Consider the following 14,645-nt stretch of genomic DNA (forward strand, 5'->3'; position numbering starts at 1 on the left):
ATGTGCATTTTAATTGGCTTTTTTCCGCTCGTGTCATAACTCTTCCCCGCCTTGACAATTGAGGGAAATAAATTATATTTTGTTTTGCACTAGTAGTAGTACCTGTGCTTGCAATTTATAAATTTAACGCCTACCCGTGATTTATTTATCAGATAAATGTCTTCATTAAGCGTTTTTTCATTCGCTGGCAGGTGGGGAGAATCAGCAATTTCCTTTCAATTTACAAATTAGTTATGCCATTCATTTGTCTCAATGAAGATAAGGGTATCTGTCTGTCTGTCTATCTGTCTGTGCTGTGCTTTGATACATAAATTCATATTAAAGAGCACATCCAGAAGTTTTGTAATCCCTCAAAAATTGTATCTGGAAAATTGTGGAGACTTTTCTTAGCGTTCCGAGATTCGCTTGGTAATCAAAAAGTAAAGATCATTAATCTATTTTAGTTTTAGAGGTTTGCTTTATAGTTTTAAAAAGTACAACTAGGGAAATCGGTTGTTAAAGTGCTTTATTTCTATAAAACTTTATATTTATACCTCTCACATTGTGCAGATTAAATTTGTTCAACTTTATTATCATATAATTATCATGGATTTAGAGAGGAAATAGTACACAATTCCAGCATTTCCTTTCTTCTTGAGATAAGAAATAGTGGAACCAAAAATAGCATTCCATTGGGCTTTTAGATCTCAAAATGGTAGCCTTTATAGATATTTAACTTCTACTAAAGTCAGAAAAAGTCGCCATCCTGGAATACCACAATTTCCAACTAAATCGCTAATGAATAATACTAACAAAAATATAACAATCCTTAAGGCAGACACTTACCCGGAAGTAAGCCCATGAGTAACTCCACAGCCAGGGAGCAGATAAGTTTGGCCATGGCGCTCTCTTCTCACTCTTCTCTGGAACTCCATCGCACAAATAGTCGTAAATTATGCAGAATCAGTTCATGGGCGAGAATGAGATTGCTGGATGGGGCATGACACATACGAGCATCCATCCCCAGTCTCTGCAGAGACTTCCCCTTTTTTATTCTTTTGTTAATTACGCGACAGCCTTGAAAAATGAGCAATTTCAATCGGAATTTCATTGCGTGGCGTGTCCGTGTCTGGCTACAGTCACTGCCATAAGTTCAATTACCACAAATTAAATTTATTAAACGAGCAACGGGCTGGCGGGGCGATAATATACAATTATTTATAGGAACTGCCAAAAAATACGAGCACTAAAATCATAAAACAAAAACCAAAGACACGGGCACGAAATGCGTTTGCCTTTACCTGTTTTCCAGGGGAAGGGGAGGTGGGGCAACAAATCTAGCTGCAAATGAATTGGACCTGAAATGCGTGTAGCCGTGCGATACCCCACCATTGGACTTCCCCCCCGCCCCCAGACAGACGGACACGAAACGCCACAAACATGCAACAAAATTTATGCGAAACTTTAATGAAAATCCCAAAGAGGGGAAGGCACTCTGTCGGCGAGGGAGGGGAGGACACCATGTGGCATGAGGGTCTCCCATCTCTCTCTCAGTCTTTGACCAATCGAAGCCTTGCTGCCGCAACACTGACTCCACCTTAAAAATGGGGAACCAGCATTGTGTGGCACCCGAAAACGAGTTTCTGCTGCAAGAGCCCAGACGTCAGAGCCTGCAACGGCGTCCTGCCTGATTGCCCCGTCTGATAGTTGCCACAACGGCGCTGGGCATAAGCCGTGTGCGTGCCTGGCCCTGGGTCTGGTTTTTTGGTGGCAAGACTGGAATCGCGCCCCGTCGTCGCCTTGGGGTGTGGCAGGCCGCCGAGGTTGGTTAGGGCCAAAAGTGGTAGAATTTGTAATGGTGGCCCAAGTGTGGCAAGAAGGAACTGCAGCCCACAGAGGCAGGGGCGTCTCCGAGAAGAGGGTTTTTGTTAAAAATAATCTTAAGCCCCGCAAAATATTAGTTTCTTTAAGGGATACTCCCAGCCTTTACACTTCCCCATAAATACCCCTTTATTTCCTTGCCAACTCCACCCTTGATCCACTCTTTCATCCAGCCCATAATCGGCTTTGTGGCGCCCCAAAAGTGGGCTGTGGCCTGTGGCCCGTGGTCTCTCTTGCTCTCTGGCTCCTTGAGGTGGCAGCATGGCCGTTTCTGGCTCTGTCTTTGGCCCTGTCTCCGGGCTCTGGCTCTTATCCAAGGCACTGCCATTGCAATTAATTTTGGCATTTTGACATTTACGCTTTTTGTTGTGTTGCTGTGGAGCTTGCTCCTTGTGGCACTATCTCAAGCATACGCACATTCATTTTTGCTCAGGTATGCTGGCCTGGCCGTTCGATAACGAGACATTTTCCCTATATAATATCGAGCGGAATTTTCTCACGTTGAAGGGTCGACGGAAAAAAAGCGGCGCCACCTGAAGAGAGAGACCTTTAATTGCAACTGGTTTTGGGCCCCTGCTTTCTTGTGGCAGCATTTGAAATATTTGCCCCATGCCACTGCCACAGCCACTGCCACAGCGATAAACTAATGAAAAGCTGCAGGAAAGGAGATCTTCTCGCGCACTTAATTGAAGAGGATGCCAGTCGTCATAGGCCCACCGATATGACCGATTCTCTCGGCCCATACATTGTAATTGTTATGGCCAATATCCTGGGGGAAGTTGTTCCATTTTCCTGCTGCGATCGTTAAACTTATCGCTTATGGGCTCATTGACATCCAGTCTTGGCGATGGCTTCGCTCTCTGCGTCTCTGTTGACTGATCTTAACAAAATGGCACTTAAAAAGTTGGCCAACAAATTGAATCAGCATTCGATTGGTTCATATCTTATTTTGGTTTATGGCTTGTTTACACTGGGTTTCGATGTAACACTTAGTTGCAATGCTTTTAACCAGTAGATTATATAGAGATTACTTTGCGTTTGAGAGGAGCCTTACTTGGTGGATGATTTACGCATTTATTGGGGATAGCATTGCACCTAGTTGCACTTTGGGATACTCCCTTAAGATCGATCCAATCATTCAAGACACGCCTTGATCGAATCCCTCTATCGATTGCTTAATAATAATCCTCTCCTTGGCTCAAACAAATCCCTAATGGTATCGGTAATTATTCCAATTGAATACACACCAGAGTCTTGCCAGAGATGTGCATCAGAGCATCAGTCGCTGGAGGAGCTGGAGGGGATTACAAGATCACAAAGTGGCCTCGCAACGAAACAGAGAGATCTGATGATCGGAGGAGACTATAAGACTTTGAGACTGTGTTCCTGGTGACATTTAAAAGCTGCAAGTGCATTAGTGTGAAACAAGGAACGAGGCGCCGTCTAAATTACACTCACCAGCCAGAAGAAGATCGAGCACAGTCGAGCCTCTTTCTGGCCATATCGCTCTCTTTGGAAGGAGAGGTGTGGTGCGCCGTGCGAGGCGGTGCGAGGCGAGGCGGTCATCGCGATCAAGATCAAGTACCATTTTCAACGCTTCCTTTGGCGCCACATTTCTGAGACCGAGAACCCTTTCTCAGCCTCGGCCCCAACGTTGCATGGCCTGATGCAAATGCAAAGGGGCAACAAAAAGTCTGCAGTTCGAACGATAAGCAAAGACACACAGAAATATGCTGAGAGGAGATGAGTTGGAACCTGGAACCTGGAACCTGGCCTGAACTCTTTTCGGGTTTCATCTTTTTTTGTTCGTTCGTTCGTTCTCTTCGTTTTCTTCCTCGATAAGCGCCGCATCTTCAATCTTCCTCCTGGCGGCGTCTGCAACCATCACCATCATCATCATCTGTGATATGTGGCAGAGACTGGGACTGCGACTGCGACTGTGTCTCGGGTCTGGGGTCTCAGGTCTGTGGCTGTGGCATATCCATTAGCTACGTCGCCATCGAAGGAACGAATGGAGGCACGAATGGAGATAATGTGATTTCGGGAACGATCCACACACACACAAAAAACGAAATGGAACGAGACGCGCGTGAGTTGTGATAAGAGCCGTAGCCGTGGCCGTAGAGACAAGGGAATACCTTATGCATGCATGCCCCTATCCCTCTATAGAGGGCTACAATATCTCTTTCTCCCATTCGCTCTGTCTCTGTCTCTTACTCCTGCTTTTGCTGTGTCTCTGTCTGTCCTCCATATGTGCGGGGCTCTTTCAAGCCAATCTCATTTTGTCTTTCGTGTGAATTCTTGGAATTTCGATTGATTTTCCTAGAACCTGAAACGATTCGGACTCGGATTCGGTCAAGTTCTTTAGCTGCTGCTTGTGCCGCATGTGACGTCAGAGGCGAGATGCCTTGGGGTGTGTCTTCTTCTTGGTGGAGAGTGTTGCAAGTGGGTGTAGAAGATATTTGAATATAGAAAGATGTAGAAAGGGAATGAAGCAATAGAGGTATTGGAAGGAAAGGTGTAAGGAATGGCCATCTGTAGAATGTAATCTTGAGAGGGATACGGAGCCTTCTAAGAGCTCGTTTGGGAATGGAATATATTTGGGAAGGAATAATAATTTTCAGATTTGATTGTAGTCCTTCTAAATCTTTCATGGATCATGGCTGAAAAGAGGTGCCCAAAAAGTAGACATTTAAATGGCTTCAGTTTAAGCCTGAAACATATTTAGAAGATCCATCTCAGACAGCTCTCAGAGAGATGCATACACAACTAACTAATAGATACAATTTATTAGCATAATCCTACACGAGTAGTAGTGCTCTCTCAAAGCTTTCGGCCATGATACTCGTAATCCGCCTGCGTTTTCCGCTCCTCTTGGCCCGTTCCTCGCTCCTCCTCGGCCTCCTGGCGGCGTCTGACTATCGGCTTTTATCTATTTTAACTGCGCGATGTTAAAGCGCATTTTCGTGTCGTTTGTCGATTTGTAATGCCAGCAGCGATGAGGCCTGATGATGATGGTGGCTTAAGTTGCAGCCCCAGACTGGGGCAGATCCACCACCGCCAACCAGAAACAGCTTCAACCTGGAGCAGCGGCTGCACTTTGAAGTTGACTAAGTGGCGCCTCGGACCCGACCCGGTTCTGGGCTTGGCTACGGGCTACGGGCTACGGGCTACGGGTTTTCGGGTTCGTGGCGGTTTCAAGAGGCCTGGCTAGGTGGTCACCTCTCCGCTGGTTGATGGCTAATTAAATGCAGAGACTCTCAAATGGGAGTGTGCTCAATGTTGACAGTTTTCAGTTTATGTTGGCTTTTACGCCGATCCGAATCATATCTGAAGAACAATGGAGTACAATATCTGTATCTGTTATTAAATTGCAAGCAAATGCTCGTTCCCCCCTTCGTTTTTGAGGATTGCAATTAACTTAATAGAAATTCAAATGCATGCACGGCCCCAGAGATTAGCGGATCGCTTCTCATTCCACTCCGAGTTGTACGTCTGTCATAATTCCACAGATAGTGTCAGAGAGCGAGACGGAGAGAGAGAGAGAGAGCGCCACAACAAGTGTGCCACAAGGAGAGAGAAAGAGATCTCGGGAAGGGAGAGGTGGCATCTGAAAAATGGCGCCCGGTGTCGTATCTTGTTGCCTGTCACATTGAATTATTATTTTACGGTCTCTCCTCTACTTCCCTGCCACAACCTCAGGTCCTCTCCTCCCCCCGAAGTGTGGAACAGGTTGGAACACGCTAATGTTTTAATTTCTTGTTCCATCGGAGGATAGTACAGGCACGTACAGGTGCGGCGGGCAATTACTGGCACACTACTCGTAATTGTGGAGTGGAGTGCTCCTTAAGCATAAATACAATTGCCATTCCGATATACTTTATGTGTCTAGAGATTCGAATCGAATTTCAATCGATTTGAATGGAATATTCGGAGGAAACGAGAGGAAAGGTGGCACCTTGCCCCAAAGAGTTGAATAGACTGGAAAACTAGTAGTAATTTTAGGATCATTTCGAATGTATACAGTAGCAAAATATATCCAAAAGATGGCTAACAAGGAAAAGCTACAGAAAGGATGGTTTGAGCCAGTTTAAACGTCTACTACTTATATGGTTTGTGGGGGAATTATTATCTCACTACCTTAGATCACATTCACTCCCGTATTTCCCCCATCGGAAGCCATAGAAATGGACTTCCTCTATTACTCCATTCCACTTCAAACCGACAGTGAGAGAGAGAGAGAGAGAGAGAGGGCTGCCTCTTCCACACCCATTCCATATCCATATCCATATCCATTCCACTTGCACAAACTTCACGCTGCACATAATTTTTGCCAACACATTCCATAGCTGCTGCCGTATGCTGGTTTCTTGGGTGCTGGGGCCGCCGTCCCATTACTCATTCGCACTCCAAGCTCAAAGTCCCAGAGCTCCACGCAGAGAGCTCCACTCTTTCGCTGCGTTTCCCAGTTGGAGCGCCGCCGCTGGTCCGCGAAATGCTAATAAAAGCGGTCGTAAAACAAGTTTGCCTAATTGATCGAGCGTACGCCACAAAAAAAGCGAAAGAAACCAAAAGAAGATCCACAGAGGAGCAGGAGGCAGAGCTCGGGGTCCGCTACTCAAGGCGTTACTATACTATACCAGGCATTGCTTGCGCCGCCTCCTGGCTGCTTGGGGCTTGCACTGGCCTCGGAGTTGAAGCATTTTTGCCATACCATCGACAGCAGATCAAAGGCAGCGGCGGCACCAGGCATCAGGCATCAGGCGGTGGCGTTACTCCGGCGGTGGCGACGGCGGCGGCGGTGGTGGCATTGTGCGTCGGACAGGCTTTTAAGCGATGACACCAAATCGCTATTTAGACACTGCTTTGGGGTTTCTTTCTTTCGCTTTGGGGATCGCTTTGAGGATCGCCCTGGGTCTGGGTCTGGGCCCGGGCCCGGGTTCGGGTTCGGGTCTGGGGATCTTGTTAAGATTTGATGGTCTCGCGCTCTGTGGTCTGTGGGGGTCATTAAAATTAACTTGGATCAATTTGGTTTGCTGCCAAATTGTTGACAATGAAATATAACGAGGGCCGCCACTCTCCAGTCCAGTCCAGTCCAGTCCACTCCGGACAATGGCAGTATCCTTATCCTGGCTCGTGGATTAGCAGGGCAGGGCGCTCCACCGGAGTAGAGTCATCAAAGTCTTAAGTGTCTCTCCCTCCTGCGTTTACAACTTATTTATTTATTTGATTTAAACATACAAAATCGTAGGCTTCTTTATGGTCTTCTCGTGCTTTTGTTTTTCGCTAAAATACTTCTAGAGTGCTCGCAATACGGGTCCACAAATCATTTCAAATGATTGACTAAACGGAATGATTGATTGATTGGTTTATCCAGAAACTTTTTAAGTATTCCTCTGATCAACAAAAGTTTCCTTCCTTCCTTCCTCCTCCTAACTGGGGCATTGGATACTACTATACAATAGATATAGTACATATGTAGATCTTAAAGCTATAGCTTAAATAAATATTTTGGCAATCTTGACATTTTGGTTTGCTTTACGTTTAGTTCGTTTTAAAGTTTAGTTATTCGATGATCGCTCCGGCAGACCAGTGCGCGTTATGACGCTCGGTGGGAGTTCGCTGTTGTTGTTGCTGTTGTTGTTGTTGGAGGAACTGCGACCGCTCTCAATGGCAGGTACTCTATAAGAAAGAAACCCAATCCAATCACTCTCTTTTCAATGCTCTACAGATCTCTCTGGCGGTACTTACGGCTGGACTATCTGGCGATTGAGGGTTACGGGGCTGGGTAAATGCGGCGACTGACTCTGCGATGGTGTCGTCTGCTGGCTGTACGGCGAATGGCTTTCACCGGTCACATGGTGGCGGGCGGACATATTCAGACTCCCCTCGGAACTGGGCGTTGCACCCGTGGCATTCTGCACCTGAATGGCCACCACACGCGATCCTCCGGCCGGTCCCGTCGTGGACATGTCGTGCAGCTCGGGACTTGCATTCTGCTGGCTGTGCATCATATTCATGGGCACTTGGGATGGATACAGAGGGGCGTTGTTCACCATCAGATTGACACTTTGCGACATGCCTGGGGATGGATAGGGTTTTTGGGATTAATAACTAGAAACATTTCTGCAAGATCTTATTGAAACCAGAGCTATCCGAAGGACACTCCACCATTTCCATTATCTTTAGTTTGTATCCTTATTCTGAGGGAAGGAGTTCTACGAATGAGCAAATGTATCTTTTACTCACTTGGCAGTGGTGCCTGGGCGTGCCTGTGTATGGGCGCTCCTCCATTGTTCTTTGGCTTGCGCTTCCGCTTCTGGATGCCCTCCTTCTTCATCGAGAGCGGCCGGTTCAGGCTGTGCAGCTTGAAGTACAGGCCGCAGGCGTTGCACACGGGATTGCCCTCGTTGTTGCGCCGCCAAAGAGTCGTGGAGTTGGTCTGGCAGTTGGCGCAGGTCACTCCGTTCCGGCGATTGTTGGGTGCCGCAGGGGTCTTTGGCTTCGCCTGCCGCGGGGGCATGCGTGGGGTCATGCGTATGAAGCTGCAATTGGGGCAGAAGAAGTCCGTGCCCTTGCGGACGAACGGCGAATGACAGCTCTCGCATTTGAGCTCGTGGTTCGGAGAGGATGTGGCGGAGGCTGTGACCAGGCTGCCATCGTACTGCCCGATGCTGCTGGCGGGCGACCAGTGGGTGGTGGTCATGTTGCTGGAGGCATACTCGTCCATTACCTGCGGATGGAAGTTAGTCTGCAGAGCGAAGATCAGAGGAGTGAGACATTTCACGAGGGATTTCCGAGGGATTCACACTTACAAATGGTGTATTCTGGTACTCTGGCGGAGCGGGCGATGTCCACAGGTCGATGGCTTGGCTGCCGTCTGGGAAGGGGTTCAGAAAGGTCGCCGGTCCTGTCTGCCGCAGGGAGTTGAGACTCGCCTCGGACTTTGCCAAGAACTGGCCCCCGGGCACTGTGTAGATGGTGTTCCCCTGCTGCAGGGTGGCCGCGTAGCTGTTGCTCGTGAAACTGGAGCTCGGAGGAAAGGCATAGGCGTTGCCCAGGTCCGCGTACGTCTTGGACTCGTTGGCATGGACACTGGCATCCACCACGGGCACATCGTAGTACAGCGTGGAGCCGGACGCCTCAGGCACAGCAGTGGAGAAGCGTCCGTCTTCGGACACAAAGCGCACGGTACCGCCATGGGAACTGCTGGCGATGTGCACCGCTGATGCCGGATGTTGCTGCTGCTGCTGCTGCTGATGTTGCTGCTGCTGCTGCTGTTGCTGGTGGTGATGCTGCAGTGCCTCTGCCTCTCGACTGATCACAATGGCCTCCCCATAGGCGGCTCCATTGGGGGTGGGACACTGCTGCTGCTGCTGCTGCTGCTGCTGATGTTGCAATTGCTGTTGCTGCTGTTGCTGGTGGGAATGCAGCTGCTGCGACTCCCCTGGCACCTCGCCCTTCTCGACGGTCTCTATCTTGATGGCCGTCACATCCTCGCCGCTGCAGATGATCTGCCCCGAAGGATAGGCGTAGAGGGTGCCCGGTGGCGCACCTGGTGGCACCTCTGGCACCTCGGCATTGCGCGGCGCCATCTGGACGTAGTGCGTGGCGTGTGCAGCCCCAGGGGAATGATGCGAGCTGCGCTGGTACACGATGTGCCCCTCCGAGGCGGAACCAGAGCTCCCACTGCTGGGCTCTCCCTCCCGAGCTTCGTTGAGTTCTCTGAAAGCGAGAGCAAGAGAAAGCGATTGTGCGTGAGTGGACTTCTAGAGGAGACTTCTCCCTTGAAACTTACAGTGTTCCCGCTGTGGTAAGGATGCGCCTCTGCTGGGTGCGTGGCACCACCACGTACTGCTCTTCAGGATCACTGCTGACTCCTCCCACGGATGTTGCTGGTTGCTGCTGCTGCTGCTGCTGCTGTTCCTGTTGCTCCTCCAGGGCGCTGGCTGTCTGCTGGCTCAGTTGCTCGGCTCCATTGCTGGCCTCTAGCTTGATCTTGTCTATCAATGGGATCTGCTGCTTGGTCAGGACCTGGACCTGCTGCTGTTGTTGCTGCTGTTGCTGTTGTTGCTGCTGCTGCTGCTGCTGCTGCTGTTGTTGCTGTTGGTGTTGCTGCTGTTGCAATTGTTGCTGCTGCTGCTGTTGCTGCTGCGTTGTCTGCGTTTCCATCTGCAATGGACAAGCGACAAATGTTGAATGCCTCAAAAGTCTCGGTCAGAAGTGTGTGGCTACGTCAAAAGTGTGGCTCCAGTTCCGGCCACAAATGTGCGAACTGGTTGCCTCGATTTCCGCCACCAAAGTCAACAGAGACCCAGAGCCGTCTCGCAACTTCAAAGGCGGCTCAACTTGTCGCCTACAACCTCAAAGACCTTACAAGAAGACGTTGACGGGGGACCCCGAGTGGGACGTAGACGTACCTCTCACTGTCAACACTGTCGTACACATTTTTCACTTTTATTCCAGAAATGTTTGCATACAGAACCTCGGAACCTCGGAACCTCACACCCGAGAGCCCAGAGCCCAGATCGCGGCTTAGTTTCGTTTTCATTTGCTTACTTTTTGGTTCCTTTTTGGACGGAAATAAAAGTTGTCCATAAAAACGAAATCGCTTTGCTGTTTTCCTATACGTTATATATGTACGTCAGACCTCAGTCGATTTTGGTTTATGACCTCATTCCTCGATTCCATTGGGGGTGGCCATGTACTACCTCCTGTACCGTCTGCACCTCTCCCCCAAACTTGTGTCAACACATTCGATCGTCATTGTCACCTGATTCACCTCCGACAGGTGCCCCAAGTGCCATATAATGCAAAGGCTTTGAGGCGGGTTTCACCATAAACTATAAATACATATGTATCTACTATTTATTAGCATGGGGAAATCCATAGGCACAAGCATACTCGTATTCAAGGATGACTAGCAATCGAGAATGGATGAACAATATGGTGGGACTTTTATAGGTGGAAACTTAGAGAGTTGTACTGTACTTGAATAGAAAGAGGATAGAAATGGAAGAGCTATCTAAAACAGCTCCTTCTTCCCTCAAGTTTTATTCGAAGAAGCGCCAAACCTTAAAGACAACGGAAGTTCTGTGTTTACCTTCCACACAATTACGAGTATAATTGATTCATTTTACGCGGAATTTACTTGTGACTTGTGCCCCACAAATGATTGATCCACAAGTCTAAGTCTTAGGCCATGATTCATGGTTGACAAGTCATAAAAAAAGTGAAAAATTACCCGCTTTGGCGCAGTGTAAAGTCCAAGTCCAAAAGTCAGAAGAAATGCAATAGCGCATAGAGGTCAAGAGGAAGTTGAGAGGTCGGTCTCCGAGGGGAAGTGGTTCCACTATTGACTCTAGGCAAAACTAATCCAAGTATGCGCTTTCTTGGGCAAAGTTCAATGAATCCGGGGGGGGGGATCCGGATTCCGGACTCCGGATGCCGGGAGAGATAAAGTGGTGCAAAACGTCACTTTGACAAACTGCAGATAAACCCGGACTCCCCGGGGAGGCTACATGCGACTTTTGAGTAGTACAATAGGTATGCACACGTGCCCCGCGACAAAAGTTAAGATACTACAGCCGAACGATACGGACAATATCTTATCCGAGGCGCTATCAATGTACATAATCAGTAGCTGCTGCTGCTGGGACTCCAACGAGAGGTCATGGTTTTGTATCCCACCTGCTCCGTGGAGTACGTCATCGATAGGAACAGATACAGATACAGAAACAGATACAGATACTCGTATAAGCATTGTAGAATTACAATAAGTTGAGCAAGTGGCATGTGGCATGTGCTATTTGTCAAGAGTTCGAGGTGCTCAAGGGAGTGGTTCAACTTATGAATGAAATCTGCCAGTCACACCCACAGCCGTACTCATTTTATCTATATAAACAGCAGATATACATATACATATACATATGTATATGCATAAATATGTACAATCGCCACTCGTTTCGCTTTCGTTTGAGCTTGAGCCGGGGTCTGGCTCTGGGCTTGAGGCTTGTGGTTGAGACAGCAGAAAATACCTCAATGAAACATTTTCTGGTAATGGAACCTTTGATGACTACTTTATTATCTTCCTCCCTCTCTCCCCTTCCATGATCGTTAGATGATCCCTCGATTAATTAAAGTCCATTGCAGCGTTGGGCACTAATGAAAGTGCGATAAGGCCGAACCATTTGCCAGCTGCATTTACAGCTCTATTAAAGGGCCATCAATCGAAAACTCTACCCCTATCAGGCATCGGCCATCGGGCGAGGCGACGCGTGTCTAATAAAAGTATCTGCAACTGCAACTATCCGATCCAGAGCCCGATGCCGATGCCGATGCCGCCATTGAGCAACTGTTAAGGGACTCTCGATTACGATTGGACGACGGGCCTGGACTTCCGGCGGCAACCCCCAGACAAACATACGGACAAGGGTTGGCAATTTCATTCATAAACCCTCCTCCATCCCCTGCGATAAAGGCAAGCAGAACTAGGACCAGGCCCAGGACCAAAGCGAGGTGATAAGATTGACATAAATTTCACATTATCCGCACTGGCGTTAGCCAAGTGAAGAGTGTCCTTTTTTCTTTTCCTTTTTTTCATGAATGAAACGAAGACAGAGTCAAAATGTGCGTGTTTCCAAGTTTTTGTTGTATTTTTGTCAAAGGTATTTTGACGCCACCTCCGATCGCCAGCTGAATTTCAGGCCTCATAAAGATTAGCCATCTTTCCACATTTAACTCAGTCTCAGTTTCAGTTTCAGTGTCTGTTCTTTTTACGGTCCGTTCTCTCGTTTTTTCTTAATGGATTGTTTCGGGGTTTTTCCTTTGAGTGGCCCAGAAAGCCAGAAAGTGTCGCAGTTTTGCCGCTGCATCCCCAAAGATGAGTCATTCATTATAAATCAATTTGTCTTATCTCCTTGACGAGGCCCCGCTGTCTATGGCCAGGTCTGGCTGCCGTTTGAACCAAATTAAATGCCCCGAAATTACTTTTGAAATTAAGTTTAAATGTGTTTTTCTTCCATCCTTTTTTTACAGTTTTTAAAGCTTTAATATTTCTATAAGCCACAGCGCCATTTAATAGAGTTCCTATAGCTCAGGCTCTGATTTAATAGAGTTCCATGGCCGATCTATAAACATTTTAGAGCCTGGTTTATATGGTCTTATATAGCCGTCTATTTAGCTTAATGAACTTGTGTGAGAAACGGTTAACAACATTTTTATGATCTCTCAACTCTACCACAATGTTTTCCAGATGATAGATATGCTTATACAGATCTCGTAAATTGATCTTCAAAAATGGTATAAAAATGTGCTCAAAAGTCTGCTCGTTTAGTTGCTTAATTTATTCTGGCTTTCAAATGTTATTTGGATGCTTGTTAGGGGAATATACTTCTATCAAAAGTGGTTCCTTTTTAAATGGAAGTACTACTATATTTTTTCAGAAATTTGTTCATTTAATGTCACACTTTTAAAGGCACTAAATTGCCATTAATATCTTGTAGATTTACTGAAAAAAATCCCATAATTTCTTAGTTAGATATTTCTATGAATTTTGGCAAATTTTCAACTTCCTTGACTTTAACAGATTTTGATCCAATCAACAGCTGCCTTCTGGAAGCAGTCCTTCTTCTATGATATCCCATGATTCTATACCTTCATTTCCATCACTTCACTTTCTATATCATCTATGACCTGTTAGACTCTAAATATGTGCTGTACCCACCTTCAGCTGCATCTTGACATTCGTTGAGATAATTTTGCAGACCATCAATGTGCGTTTCCTCCCTTCTGCTCTCCTCCTTGCAAGCTCTCTTCGGGGGTGAAGTGTAGTCCAGTGTTTGGATGGTGTTCCAATGTTTTATCTAAGTTTCGCTTTTATCACTTGATTTCTGTTGTTTCTTTTTTTTTTTGAAAATTATTATCACATGCACTGGTTGTCCGTCCGTCCACTGTGTGTTGGGGGTTTATCAGAGCTAGGGGGCGGCAAACGGGCGTGGCTCAAAAGTGGCGCGAAAAGGTGTTTAGTACAATATATTATATTATATTATTTTTTGGTAGGAACTTTCAGACTTCGATTTCCGCGCTGCATTTAACAGTAACAATTAATTGGGTGCCGACTCCGGCTCTGGCTGTGGTTTCAGGTCTGTGGTTGCGGTTCTGTGGCGGGTCTGTGTGTCTGGGCCTGGGACTCGGCAGCAGCAGCGGAGTACAACAACGAAGTCGAGGCGAGGCGACGCGACGCATTGCGGTCTGCCTGCCTGCCGCCCAATTAGATACCCACACAGATGCACCGTGCCATATAGCACTTACCTCCACACACCTGTATGGGTGTTACCTTCTCCCTGTGTGGGTGAGTTATGATTTATTCCTATGCGTATCCACACACACACACACACACTCGCACACATGAACAGCTGTATATTTTGGCAGTGGTGGTATTGGTTATCTTATCGCACAGATACAGGGATACAGGGCAGCAGCGATAAGGGTACGGTTACGGGAGTGTGTGTGTGTGTGTGTGCGAGTACAGTTGTCGACGGGCGATAAGTGCTCGTTGTCGTATCCGTGAGATACAAATACCACTACCAGCCACAGTTCTGTGTGACAGCAAACGACGACTCGGCTGCCACCAGGTTGGGGATGGGGATGGGGTTGGTGTGGCCCATGGAGAGGCACCAGGCACCAGCCACCAGCCACCAGCCACCCCACTCTCGACTCTCCACCATTTGGCTATTTGTCAATTGTGCAATTTAGTCTAGCGCATTTTCTAATTGCACTCATAA

At 47.5% G+C, this 14,645-nt stretch overlaps 1 protein-coding gene across 1 annotated transcript; it reads right to left on the reverse strand.

Annotated features, from left to right (window-relative positions):
• Window positions 1–7,062: 7,062 nt before the first annotated feature.
• LOC6594516 (box A-binding factor) lies at window positions 7,063–9,957 on the reverse strand (the record flags this gene model as incomplete). The annotated part of the gene is made up of 5 exons (XM_026984390.1): window positions 7,063–7,542; window positions 7,612–7,942; window positions 8,110–8,611; window positions 8,676–9,585; window positions 9,659–9,957. Coding segments are annotated over 5 exons (2,163 nt in total), but the record flags the coding sequence as incomplete, so codon positions are not given.
• Between the last annotated feature and the right edge of the window lie 4,688 nt (window positions 9,958–14,645).

Source organism: Drosophila persimilis, unplaced genomic scaffold (assembly GCF_003286085.1).
Source record: "Drosophila persimilis strain 14011-0111.01,24,50 unplaced genomic scaffold, DperRS2 tig00000000-arrow-pilon, whole genome shotgun sequence".
Classification (NCBI taxonomy): domain Eukaryota; kingdom Metazoa; phylum Arthropoda; class Insecta; order Diptera; family Drosophilidae; genus Drosophila; species Drosophila persimilis.